The sequence below is a fragment of the Nipponia nippon genome, unplaced genomic scaffold, assembly GCF_047370975.1.
Source record: "Nipponia nippon isolate SJK-2023a ecotype South Korea unplaced genomic scaffold, ASM4737097v1 scaffold_4, whole genome shotgun sequence".
Taxonomy (NCBI): domain Eukaryota; kingdom Metazoa; phylum Chordata; class Aves; order Pelecaniformes; family Threskiornithidae; genus Nipponia; species Nipponia nippon.
Genome location: NW_028262358.1, coordinates 115,985,922 through 116,000,101, shown reverse-complemented (window position 1 = coordinate 116,000,101; position 14,180 = coordinate 115,985,922). Strand labels below are relative to the sequence as shown.

General features: G+C 36.3%; 1 protein-coding gene across 13 annotated transcripts in view; it reads left to right on the top strand.

The window, feature by feature from the left end:
• Nucleotides 1-14,180, top strand: part of PUM2 (pumilio RNA binding family member 2) — a 71,638-nt gene that overhangs the window by 49,078 nt on the left and 8,380 nt on the right. For 7 of the 13 annotated variants that reach the window (XM_087773548.1, XM_087773549.1, XM_087773546.1 and 4 more), the window contains 4 exons: nt 4,283-4,519; nt 11,092-11,359; nt 11,920-12,049; nt 14,006-14,140. In XM_087773548.1, the coding sequence (XP_087629674.1) occupies nt 4,283-4,519; nt 11,092-11,359; nt 11,920-12,049; nt 14,006-14,140 (770 nt within the window). Of the gene's footprint in view, nt 1-4,282; nt 4,520-11,091; nt 11,360-11,919; nt 12,050-12,225; nt 12,381-14,005; nt 14,141-14,180 lie in introns of all 13 variants that reach the window. The other 6 variants (XM_009467302.2, XM_009467301.2, XR_015707996.1 and 3 more) reach the window with 5 other exon arrangements.

Sequence of the window (14,180 nt, the reverse complement as noted above, 5' to 3'; positions counted from 1 at the left end):
TATTCCTGAATATTATCAACCTGTTTGTATTTAAAGCAAAAAAATTAAAGAAAAAATCAGTTGCCATCATGTTTCTGCTCTATAGCAGAAATTTCTTATTCTCACAGTTTTTAAACATGCAAGGTAGGTTTTCTTATTTCAGATTCAGTATTAGTAAGGCAAGTGAAGTATCTTTTCTAAAGAATATATCCTTTGGCTATTAATATCTAAGTTCAGCACTGAATTGCTTAGTATTTATTATTATTTTAATGAAATCAGTGGAGCATGATTATAATCTTACGTATCTTGCAGATGGGTAGAAAGTGGGGGAAATTTATGTAGTCTTAACAGTATTCTTTTCAAAGTTAAATGCCCCAAGGGAAATAAAAAAAATTAAATGTTGAAAGAAAGATTATTACAAGATAGCCTAATATAAGGAGAAACAAAAGGAAAAACACGCCCTTCAATGTTAAAACATGATACCTGTTATTGGTAACTAAGTAGAGGTGAATAGTGACATCAAATATGTCTACCAACACAGAGATTTTCAGTGTTGTTTTTCATAAAATAATCTAAAAATTTATTTACTTTAACAAAACTAATGCTAGGAAATCCAGAATCAAGTTTTATGCTGATCTTCTCTTAATATCTGATTTTAAAGAATGGAATAGGAGACTCTAAACATATCATCTTTAATTTAAAAAAAAAAAAAACAAACAAACAAAAAAAAAACAACAACAAAACCAAAACAAAAACGTCGAGGCTACTCAGTCATGTAAAGTTTAATTTTCCATAATACCACAGCAGGTGAATCTTATTTACAAAGTAATTGTGCTATCCAAGTGCTGTATTTTGTAATATAATTTGTCATGAGCTACTTGTAGGATTTCAGTGAATTCTGAACAGCTGTGTTTTGCTCTAGGTACAGTTTCATTTCATTAATAGATAAGTGATCATATCTGTGTATTTAATGCATTTTAAGTCTCTAGATAAAATAGGTTTAAGTCATAAAAGTCTTTATCCTGCATTGTCACAAGGACCTCCATAAATACAAATTTTAGTTGTGTATCTACTTAAGAATCAGCATAGTTCTTTCTGGCACAGGAGATTAAGCCTTTTTTTTTTTTTTTTCCTTTTGTAGCAAAGGTCAGTTCCAGAGCTTTGTCCAAAGCCTTCAGCATAGACAGCATATGCTGAAATTTTGCAGCAGTATCCTAGGTGATTTAATTAGCATGGTAGTTTCCGCAGGGAAGCAGGAAGCCTATGCTTTTGCAGTTTGAGAAGTGCTGATGAAAGGTGCTATCTAAACCTGAAATATTTTTAGTAGTATTATTGGAATAAAAGTATTTTGAAAGTGCCCGTCTGCCAAGTATAAATTGTGCTTGCCATAATAGCCACTTAAAAAATGCTTCCTGATGATTATTTTTTTTTAAAGAGTTCCTGAGCTGTATGTACATATGAATTGAATTACACAGATGAGTACTTAAACAAATGGTGTTAATGCATGTTGAGGCAAATTAAAAATAAGTTTAACTTTTTATTTGCTAAAGTTTCAGCTTCTTTGTAACTCCCCTCAGTGTATTGTAAAGGTTGAATTCAAGATAAAATATATCCATGAAGACTGACAGATGGCAATACAGAACTTGCCCTTATGTTTTCACTTGTTGCAGGGGAAAAAAAAAGCTCTGCAAAAAAATGCAAAGATGAGCATGTTCTAGCTGAATGACTGTGAACAGTAAAGTAAAAAACAGGAAGAGCCAAGCATACCATATAAATGGCTGTATGTATTTTACAGTCTCTGCTCATTTATTATGAAGTTATTCATACTCCATTTTAAAGGCTTAGGTACATGATAAGTTACTGCAGCTTAACAGGTAGCTGAGAATTAGATCAACTACGGCAGCTTTCCAGATGCCTGCTTCTGGCTTGTAACAAGTGTAAAGTAATTGCATTAGCTTAGACAGTGGTGAAGAGAGGTAAGCTAATTCAAATTCTCTTCTGGTTTTTGTGAGCTTTGCTTGTGTGTGTGTGAAAATGCAGCTCAGCTGGTTCACGGTAACTTGTTAAGCTGCAGTAATTTAGCTGAGTAAGAAACCCTGAAAGAAAGCTATAGTTTGCTTAGTTTTTTTCATAGTTGGAAAAATAACAATCCATCATGTAGCACTGTATTAACATTCACATGGTTCACCAGCTGAGCCAGAACCTGTAGAGCTAGTCTCAAATCTTGAGTTTTCTTTCAACTGTTACCTTAATTTGCTCTTCTGATTTCTTACTCTGAATCTCCTTGCTTAGTTAGTCCTGTATCTTTTCCTTCTGGCTTCTCCTCTAGTATGTCTTCCTTCCCAGTTTCCAGGCAACTTTTATCTCCCGCTTGCCCTCCCCATCCCAAATACGTTTCTGTTCCTGCTTGTACTGTGTGATGTTCCCATCATTAGCTTACTATTCCAGTCTTTTTGCCCCACAGTCACATATACCTTCTACAGCCTAACTGTTCTTCAGATCTGCTTTCTTCTCATCCTCAGTCCCACTGGTTTTGAAAGTGCTTGCCGGTTTTCTTGCAGTCTCCTTGTTGGCTCCCTTGTCTGACTTTTCTCTCCTCCTGGTTTCTTTTTTCTTTTTGTTTCTTTTTTTTTTTTTTCTCTTTTTCCCTGGTCTATTTCTTGTGTTTGGCTTTTGTCTCCTCTGCATTTGAAGTAGAAAACTTCCTTTCCACACTGCCTGATGGGCCTTCCCAACACAAGGTGGGAACTTGGACACCAGTTTCAGAGTCCATTTTTGGCATGGCACACAGAAGCCTAGAAGTTCAATTGCAGGGAAAACCTTTATCAGCCATCTCAGATGTGCCACGTATGGACAGGAGTTTAAGTTTTCAGCTATGAGTCTGTAGCAGATCTGTGCTGAACTTGTATGAACTGTGATTTTGCTAAGATTTTTAGCTCAATCAAAGAGAGCATGAAAATAAAGGTCTCCTGTTGCTAGCACATTGGTCTGAGTACATGAAAGCATCAACTTCTCAAATAATAGGCAGCTGGATTATTTTGCTAAGGATAAAGCATCTTTCCTTGCCTGTTTTTCTGAAATGGCAGTGTTGTTTGGGCAGAACTTCTCTTTGAAAAATTTGGTCCGAGCAGGTACCTGCCATGAAAAGTATTAGCCAAGTTGCTAATGTTAGGAGAAAACAAACTAGTGCCTAAAGATGAGAAGTATCAGGCGACCTTTATATTGGGCCATGCTGCCAGCTTTAGTAGGAAGGTGCCTGACAAGGGTAAAGATCATGGAAGTATAAATTCTGACCTTTTCCTTTTTAAGTTGAAGTAGAAATCAATTTTCCAAATTCAGCCTAAGAAGCATCTTTGTTATCAAAATATCCATAATCTTGGTTTTGTTCGTGAGTATAATAACGTTCCAGTGTTTAAAATAGGTGCTCTAGTTTAATATTTCACTCGTATGCAACAGATACTAGAATTTAACATTTCTAAAAACTTGTTATTGTTCTCCTAATTTATCCTAGACTGTTCATCGCCCTGCTGAATGATGCTGTGCAGGATAACCAGTCCTTCACTAATACACTATTATCCAAAGCTTCTAGTCTGATTTGACTTTCAGAAATATTGGTAGCAGTAAAATTACATTTTTAGTTTCTCACCTTAATTTTCCTAGCTCTGCTCTGCTTCTCATCTTCTTCTTAGACTGTTCCTCCTTTACAATATCTTTCCAAAACCCTTCTTTGGGAACTGTAATTCTCATAGGGAATTTTAGTCATTTTTTTTCCTACAGGTGAGGGGTTCACAAACAAGAGGAAGTTCAGAAACAGCTGAACAGCAACATAAATTATTTTCTGAACCCTTAAGCAACAACAACCGATTGTCTCTGGCCTTTTTCCTGAAATCAAGTATCACTGTCTGACTAAGAATTTACGGTGGAAAAAATTTTATCAAAGATTTTAGAGGAAATATTTTTAGAATCATTTATTCTGTAATGTGACAGTGTAATCTAATCTCATAAATTCCATATTTGTCCCAAAGCCTGAAGCCAGGCTGTTAGAACAGAGTACTGCAATATTATTGTGAGAGGTCTAGAATGAAATGTTGAAAGACACGGGCATTGGTGAAATTACTTATCAGTGGTATGTTTATACCCACTTAGATTTACTTAAAAGCATGTGTGGTTATCACAGTAATTGTCTTTGTCATAACGATTGCTGTAATTATTGTGATCACATCTGTTATTGCCCAGCTGTAGTTGGGGACAGGTTTTATTCAGTTGACACTGTGTAATTAGGGTCTTTTTATTTCTTCTTCAGTTGGCAGTTCTGCAAGTAGTAGTGCCACAAGGAGAGATTCTCTATCTACTAGCTCTGACTTGTACAAAAGATCTAGTAGCAGCCTAGCACCCATAGGGCAGCCATTTTACAATAGTCTGGGATTTTCCTCCTCTCCAAGTCCAATAGGCATGCCTCTGCCAAGCCAAACGCCAGGACATTCACTTACGCCACCGCCATCACTTTCATCACATGGATCCTCATCCAGTTTGCATTTAGGTAAAAAATAACAAAAACAAAAAAACAAAAAACAACTTTTTGTTTGTATGTGTGTATGTATTTCTATGTGTAAAATATATGTTGCATAAGAGATGTCACGTTACCTTTGCTGTTAAACAGTTTTGTAATGAAGAGGGGCCATTCCTGAAAGGTGAAGAGCACGCTCAAATGCTCATTGATTTGACAGTGGAGGGCACTCAGCTTTTTGCAGTATCGGGCCAACAACTGATTTTTCTTCCCTTGCAGAAGCCCGATAGAGAGCCCAGTAAGACTTATTTGTCCTTTTTGTATTATGTTTCTACAGTATGACAAGCAAAGGTGCATTATTTTTGTTTCTACTTCAGTGTATTACCACTTTAAGGACATTTTAAGGTGATACTGTGTTTAACAGTGAAATGACTTTCACTACTGCCCCTTACTGTGATAAAGTAGAAAAGTGAGCAAAGCTCTCAATGTGAGATGTATTGAAAGGTGATTTTTGAATCGGTGAGCCTACTACCTCATGGCCCAGATGCTTTGCCAGGAAGACAATAGTTTATCACCAGGCTGGTGGAAAAAAAAGAAAATGTATTTGTGAAAGAAGTAGTAAAGGCTTTGTCAGTGGTGGCTCTCTGTTATTGGATGTATTTTTCAAGGAATGATGATAGTAATCTTCTAGAAAATTTTTGAGCTAGTTAGATGTCATAGGAGCTCAACCTTTTTAAAAAAATTGAAAAATAAAATAAGATTAAAAAAATCTAAAGAAACCCCACCACAGCCTACAGTATATTTAGAAGAGAATGCCTCTAATCTGAGGTTATTTGATAAACTTGCCCTTTTTTCGCTGCAGATATTTCTGATCATTTAATTTGGATGCTAAAATCATACAACGAAACTGGATGTAGTTTCAAGATTGAGTTGCCTGTTGCTCCAGTAACTACTCAGTGCAGAATTTTGTGCATGTAATAGGCAACCTAATCCCCTGTACTTCTGTTAGTGTAAATAAAACAGGAAAAAATTTAAAAGTGCCTACCAAAATACACTTTAAGTGAGAAATGTGTGAGTGATTTGTATAACAAGGTTAAAAGTAATCTAAATATATTACATTTACAGTTCAGTATCCCCTTCACGGTTAAGTGCTGAATACCCAAAGTAAAACTGGGCAAGGGGATGTTTCAGCACGTTTTATTTTTTTTTACTTACCTTTTTTCCTTTTTCAGGTCTACAAAGTGCACCTTTGGGCTGAGACCAAGCATGGAAAGTTTCAGCCCAAATGGAGGCTTTTGAGAAAGTTCTGAACATCTGACAATGGGGTTATGATGGAAATCTTTTTCTTTCTTTCTTTTCAAAGTACTCTCACAATAGTTTTCATATTACTGAAAACTATACTTTAAACCAGATTTTGGAAGGCATTATCTAAAATTCAAAACATTTAAAGTTTTGTGTTGTTTCACATTTGCTAAATGTTAGAAGACCTTTTTTCAGTTCTGAGAAGATAAGCTGTGATCAGTATAGAGGAATACCTCTATCAGCAGAACTTGTTAAATGCTGATTTTAATCCATTTCGGACTTTTTGGCAGTGTGAACTGAGCATAATAGTTTGTTAAAATCACATACTAGATCAGCGTGTAAAGGCCAGAATGTACAGTTGTACTCTGAAAATTGACACAACCTCGTTGGCTTCCATGTGTACTGCCTCTTCATCTTCCAAATGAAGTGGACCCTGATTACGGGTAAACGTTTTAGTACCTTACCAAATCAATCTGAAATTTGGAAATTGAGGTCTTCTGGATGTTTGCTTTCACAAAAATGCAATAATTTTTTTTAGCGTTTCCTGCACTCTGCCCTGTGTCATATCTTTGTGCAGTTACATCCAAGGTGCACCATCGCAAAACATTGAAGACTATTTCTGCAGTTAATTGTCTGTCCTGTTAAATTTATTCTGGTGTGTTCATCAGCCACTCTTGGAAGCATTTGTTTTGTTCTCACATATAAAAAATAAAAACAAAAAGGCAAAGCTTTCTCACCAAATGAGAAGTTATACCTGAAATCAGACAGGGAGTATGTTTTAAGAAGGGTGTGATACCATGTAGTCACTTTTCAGAGTAGAACAACATTGTAAGTTTATGTCTGCATGCAGTTTCCATTGGTATTTTGATAATGCCTGTCAAATGCAGCTCTCCCTCCACCTTCAAAACTTGTTGTCCTGCCTGCTTATATCAACAGGTTCAGCTAAGTTTAACTCCTGTTTTAAAATGTGCATCAAACTCGGTTGCGCCTGTTTCAGCCACCAGAATACTAGAGCACAATACTGGGAAAGGGTGCATGGTTTTATAACCCCTTTGTCAGACACTGCTGCAATTTGTAGCTTAAAAGACCAATTACCCTTTTACAATAAATTTGTGATATTTTACTGTTTTTCTCTTCTCACCAACTCTTATCCAACATCCTAAAATAGGAATGTGTTAATTACTTTGTTCTAGTGTCAGTTTTCCTGTATTTGAAGGGATTTGTAAGTTGTCTGTAACTGCTTCTCTACTGTAATCAGTTGGAGCAGTAAGGTCATGAATTTGAACTACCCTTTCACTCCCAGGGACAAAAAAACTGCAAGAGGAAGTCTTTTTCCTATGTTATTAAAAAATCCTTGTAGTTTGGTAGTGCTTACTCTGTTTGATGGTACATTGCAGCATTTTAAGGGTTTGGTGTAGAGTTGGATTTTTAAAATTTGAGCTTTTGGAGGTAATTATTTTCTGCGCGTTGCAAGCCAGGCTTGTTAGTAGTTTAGACTGATGTTGGTTTATCTTCAGAAGTGGTCATTCTGGGTAAGAGTAAAGGCCCCTTGGCAAGACAGTATGGGGAGCTTTGCATTGCCTCTGTTGTGTACTTACTCTATAGGGCTTCGGTAAACCAGGCATAATAAGCACTTGCATTCATTCATAAAATATACATGCATATATATGCATATACTTGTGCATATATATGTGTAATTCTGTTTTCCATATGAAGATGAAATTTTTAGCTGAGGATGACATGAAGCTACTTTGTTGGAGATGAACAAATACTTTGTAGAAATAAAGTTTAAAGTGTTTATACACTTGCATGTATTTTACTAGAAAATAATATTGCTGACTGATTTAAGCAACAGTTACTGTCCAGTAAATCTGTTTCATGTCTTGGTTTGAAACGATTGAAGAAATACTTTGGTAATAAGTACTAACAGACTAATGCTATCAAAATAAATGTGCTAGATCTAGGTTTTAATATTTTTTCATGTTCTCCTTTACATTAAATATGCTATCCATGTTAAGGAGCTAGTAACCTAACACGCTTTGTGTCTTTGAAGCTTAGTAAGACTCTGATTTAGATGGTCTATATCCCCTTTATACCTCTGCGCCTCTTCTTCCCTATGGGCTAGCCACAGGGATTTAGATTCAATTAAATTGTAAAACAACTTAATATTATTCATTGCATTGGAGATCTTTGTTTTACGAGATCAGAAGCGATAGCTAAGTGATGATCTGACGAATTAACTGCACACCATATTCCCCAATGGTTTGTAATACTGATGCCTGATAACAGTCTTTTAAAATTCCAGTGTTTGCAGAAACGTTTAGACGAGGTGCTTTGTCCAACAGGGTATGTTCCCCAAATAATTTATAAGACCTAGGCTGTTACCTTTCTAGTTTGGAATCAGAGTCTGTAAAACAAGTGTCCTGAGTTGTTGAAGGGCATGGGGGTGCAGTAGGCTAACCAGGAGGATTTGGGTAACTAGAATTCAGATTTCGGTTTCCCATTTCTAAGCTGTTCACACTCAAAGTTTTCAGGAAGGAGACCATGTGTCAGTGTCCACACTAATGCTTTGGTGGTTTCTCATTACTGAGAAAGTAATGAGTACAATATTTAAGAAAATTGTCCATTGTATACAAGAGTATATCTGCATATAATAAGTACCTATGACAATATGCTTTTATTTTGGGGGTTTTACTATTTTTCAAATCTGCAAAATTGCCACTAAGCTGTAACACTGTTGCTGTAATAAAAAGTTACATGAGAAGAAAAAGCTAATTACCTATTAAATTACTGGGTTTTCTTAGAATAGCGTCCAGGGTTGTACAAGGTTAAGCTTTCTGTGTGCTTTTGAAGTATGACAGGTTCTTCTAGGCACAATGGATGTGTTTTCAGCCTTGCTGCATTATGATCCTGCTTAACGTGCTTGTCTTAAGTAGTTTCACAGGCTAGACAGGAGTCTCCTAGTGCAGCATAGTTGTCTTACAAGTCTTAAAAAGGGATGGTTCCCAGATTAGACTGAAGAAAGGCTTGATAATTCTGAGTGTGAAATGTATTGTATACGTGCAGCTCTACTCCACATACATAGCATATTAGTTAAAAACTACGAAGTTTCTTAATTTCGGTCTTAATTGCTGGATAAATTGTCACATTTAATTTATACTTATGTGAAGGCTCAGTTAAAAAAAAAAAGCTGACACAATTGCTGATTCACGTGTGCAATTCCGTGAATGTGTACGCAAATTAGAGCCACGCAGTTTGTGGGCATATAACCAAAACTACCCTATTAGTGTCTGGCACAGAATTGAGCATGCGATCAGTGGAGCAATAGAGATGCTACAACAGGAAAGTAGCCTGTAAGGCTTCCTTTTAAACGGGCTTTGCTGCCCTCTGGTGACGTTATATAGTGTTACTACACAGCGTTTACAGGGAAGCTAGGATTTCATTCATGTGTTAAGTAATCTAGATGAGAAATACCATGATTTCAGGCGCATAACTTTTTGTTCTTTAGAACGCTGTTCCTAGAAGAGAAATGACTGTAGAGCATCGTTCCGCATACTGCTTCACCTGCGGAATGTTGGGTTTCTTTTTTTTCTTGTTGTCTGTTAGTATCACATTGGTGTTGGCTCTTTTCTGGAAATAGTGATTGTCAATGGAAACTAAAGGTGGTAGTTAAACTTGATTTTTCTGGCTGTAAAGAATTAAGAGGCTTTAATTTAAAAGAAAACCTAGCGGTTTTTAAAAGGTATTGTGGGGCATAAAGTATTCACTGATTCTTTACTGATTCTTACCACTGAATTTTGAAAACTAATTGTAAAATAAATACTAATTATTTCTATTTTAGGGCATAATCCTATACAGTGCAATAAATGTGATGCTTGATATGTCTTGCAGAGCACTAACATCTCAGATTCTGGTATTGCAGTTTGACCTTTCGAAAGAGATACTTTACTATTAATACATTACCAGCCCACTGTAACACTGTTGTTGCCTGGCCTTATAAATACTTGGAATCAAAAGAAGGCTTGGCTGGGGCACTGTCAGCTGATTTTTTTTTTTTTTTTTTTTTAAATTAATTTTGTAATAGAGCACCATTCAAACAGCACATACTGCAATTTGTTTTAAATTCAAATGTAGATATTTATTCTATTGACCTTGAAAGGGCTTTTAGTTACCATGTCACTTTCTAGATAATTTGTAGGGAAAATGAAAATGCTTTCCTTTTCCAATTCATACTCTATAATTTTAGATTGTGGGTTGGTTTTTTTTTAAGTAGTAGAGTTGAGGTTTCTAGGTGGAAATTGTCTGAATTTTTCTGCTTGTAGTATAGTAGCAGTATCCCTTTTAAAATCATACTGTAGTTGGGAAAGACGCGTTGTTTGCATGCTTATTATGATAATTGCTGCCTGTTGTGGAGGGGAGAGAGGCCTATGGAGGACTTCAGTGACATAAACTGATTAGAGAGCAATATGTAAGGAGAAATTCACAGGACTGTGAGATGATGATAGTTGTAGGTAGAATCACTAACAAAAAGGAGTAGGACCTAAACATAGGAAGGCAATTCAGTTCTTAGAAAGTAAGGAAAGACAAAGTGTAGTGAGAGCGATGAATGTTTTCACAGCAAGGAAGGGTCTTCATGTTTCTAAAAGGAACTTCAGTTTGCTAAATCTCTGGTTGTTTTACAATTGAGTAGAGTATTCTTAGTTACTTGGTTTGAAATTTGATGTATTTAGTGCTTACAAGAGGTACCAGATTGAAAGCCTGGGATGCTGAAGTCATCAAGTATCCTGCAGAACAGGTACAGCATGACAAGAGGCACCATGTGTGCCTCCCCAAAAGTGCCCTTTCACACTACAAGTTGGAAAGGTACCTCAGTAGGGACTGAAGGGTAGTTCAGATTTCATGGTCTATTTTGAAACAATTGGCTAACTTCAAGACTACTAACAAGGGTATAAGTCAGTATTACTTGTGAAGTGGAAATCTGCCCACTAAGCCAAGGCCCACCCAATTCTAAAGTTTCTGTAAGTCTGAGTGGGTGTTCACTTTACTTGCTTCGTTATATTCTTCTAATGACATTTCTTTTCCTGGTACCCTTCATATAAAATAAAAATGAGGAGGAGAATGGTTTTATTTATTGGATGATAAAGCTATCTAACTCCTCCAACCATAATGAGGTAAATATAAATAACAAGACAACACTGTTGTTTTCTTTGGCTCCAGGGTGTATCCATAGTTCTAGTACACCTACTGTTTTGCTGTTGCTGATTTTCCTTATGGCTTTTACTGACAGAACTGCTTCCTTGTAGGAGGACTGACAAATGGTAGTGGTCGCTATATTTCTGCAGCACCTGGAGCCGAAGCAAAGTATCGCAGTGCAGCAAGTACCTCCAGTCTTTTTAGCTCCACCAGTCAGCTCTTCCCTCCTTCACGCCTTCGTTACAGTAGGTCTGATATTATGCCTTCTGGACGTAGTCGATTGCTGGAAGATTTCAGAAACAATCGTTTCCCTAATCTTCAACTAAGAGACCTTGTTGGACATATTGTTGAATTTTCCCAAGACCAGCATGGTTCTAGGTAATTAATATAGTAAAGTTAATAACTCAATATTTTACTGCTTTGGTATTGTTATATTAACATCAGACATTTGAATGAGCTGCTAGTCATCTTAATACAACTCATGGCATTAATTGGAGCATATGCTCTTACACTGACCTTTTTCTTCTCTAGGAAATTTCATTATAAAAGTAGTATAAATTTAGCTGCTTGTAGAAGTTTGCAGTGTAGAAATAGCCTTATAACTAGACTTGTAAACTCTAGTATTTACGTATCAAAAAGGTGTTGATTAAGAAAACAAAATATCTGGCATCTGGAATGTTAAACCATTTTTCAGCAATACGTCATCAGGTACTTAGTTATTGTTATTCTTTTCATCTTTAATCCTTTTCAAATGAAAGTTTTTAAGTATCATTTTACTAAAATGTATCCTTTTATATGCAAAGGCACTACTTTCATTTTAATAAGTTTTATAAATGTTGAATACTTGCTTGAGAATTTTGAGGTGTCTCATTGAAACAGCATTTGAGAGGTTTTCCTGTTGTTTATGTAAAGCATAATGTACCTTTTTTTGCGCTTAGATTTATACAGCAAAAGCTGGAGCGAGCTACTCCAGCTGAGCGCCAGATGGTATTTAATGAGATCCTGCAAGCAGCGTATCAGTTGATGACTGATGTGTTTGGAAACTATGTAATACAGAAGTTCTTTGAGGTAAGCATAACACTTAAGTGTATGAACAGAAATGCGAACGAACTGCTGTAAAATCTGATTAAATTTAACTGTGTTTTTTCTTAATATCGTAGCAGAATTCTACCACAGAACCAAAGCGTGTAACGCTGCACACGTGTTTTCTGTTCTGTATCCCCTGCTTTTTTTTTCCGTAACAGGCACAGTTTCTCTTTGCACTGGTGGTGCATATGTTGGTGAACATTGGTGAATGTCCAGGCTGCACACTCGGGCTTTGCAAGCCTTTTAGCATAATTTACCGGAGACTTTCAGCAGATGATGGGGAACATAAAGATTTGAAGGATACTTTTTATTGGTTAGTGCATTTTGGTAAAGAGTCGGTCTGGAAAATGCTCTTGTACCCTTATAAATAGCTGTGGGAACTTCATCCAGTACTGTATATGAAGAAACTCATATAAAACGTATTGAGGCAGAGGAATTTTGAGGAAGGGACGTCATAAGATACATCCAATATTGCTAAAACAGCTTTTTTTAAAAAAAAAAAAATCTTTTAAAAAACAGCTTTTGTTTTTGTTAAAAACTGTGGGGTAAAAAAAAAAGCCTTATCAAAGAGTTACAAGATTTGACTTACAGAGAAAAGTAAAGGCAATACTTGTGTACTCAAAGTTATATGTAGGAAGGGTATCTAGTATAGTGTACTTTAAATCAAGGACCTTATCAAAGTATCTGGGTGGATAGAAGGTGAAGCTGGAAAATGTCCAATAAGAAATAAGATAATTACTGTAAACAGGAATGTAGTTTTTAATGAGTAATCTACAAAACAATGTGCTCACTTTTTTTTTACTTGATATTCTTTTTTTACAAATGAAAATACCTTCTGAAAGGCGTGGCTGGCGTGGTATGTAAGATCTTGATCTTGCTCAAGGGTCATCAGTTGCTGGTTTTTTCCATAATGTTAGGTTGGATGGACACATAGATAATCATTGTCAACTGAGTGTTTTCATCTTAATTCTGTGGAAGAGTTCTCAAGAAAAAAGTGCACTAGGCCTTAGGTGTAGTAAGGGACTTAGTTCATTATTTAAGTAGAAAGGCAAAGTTGTTTGAGCTTTTTTCAGAGTCTTAGGTGACTACAGGTGTGGGGCTTGACAGTTCTCAGCAGTGTTGCATGAATATTGCTGGTGCCACCCAGCTGATTGTCCAGGTGATCACTTCTGTGTGATGTCTTGTACTGTGCCAACTCAGGAGCTTGTGTGGGGATCTGGGAATAAGGTTATGTGTATTGTTATGAAGCTTGACTGGCTTCTACTCTACTCAATGTGGAGCAGCACAGAAGGTTGTAGTAGCACCGTGGAGGCAATAATATGGGCAGGAATTAGCTGCTGCTGAAAAATGTTGATTGAATTATACTCTAATACAGCCAGTGTAAAATAGCATTTTGATTTTGCTCTGCAAAGCCCAGATATTTCTAGATTTCCCAAAGTGCCCATGGTAAGAATGATCCTTCAAGCCACGTGAAGTTATCAAGAGGCTACTTTGATTGAGATCTTTCCCCCCTGCCCCTCCTGTTACAGCTTGCTTACTGTATACAAGATGTAAGATACACTGACCCATACAAATTTGAGATATCAGAGAAAATCTGATTTTAATTAACATGTTGCAGTAATCTGTAATTAATTTGTGTGGTATAATTTGTCTAAGTCCTACAGATGGTCAAGTATAAACTACTTCGATCTCTTCTGTTGTCTTTCAAGGTCATGCGTTTGATGGCAGGTATGCGACTGGAATGTGGAATATTACAAAATGTTGCATTTAGAGTTAAAAGCTTCTGGTAAATATACCCACCAAAAATACAAAGGGAAAAAATCATTCAAGGCGCGCAGTAAACCTGTAATACACCATGAAAGTACTTACTCTGACATGTAAATTCCAGCATGCTGTAATATGTCTTCATTTCTTAACAGCGTATTTATTTTCTTCTAGTTTGGAAGCCTGGATCAAAAGTTAGCCCTAGCAACACGCATACGTGGTCATGTTCTGCCGTTAGCCCTACAGATGTATGGTTGTCGTGTTATTCAGAAAGCACTTGAGTCAATCTCACCTGACCAGCAGGTAATTGTAAGTTAGAGCAATACTTTTTTATTTTATTTCTTTTTAT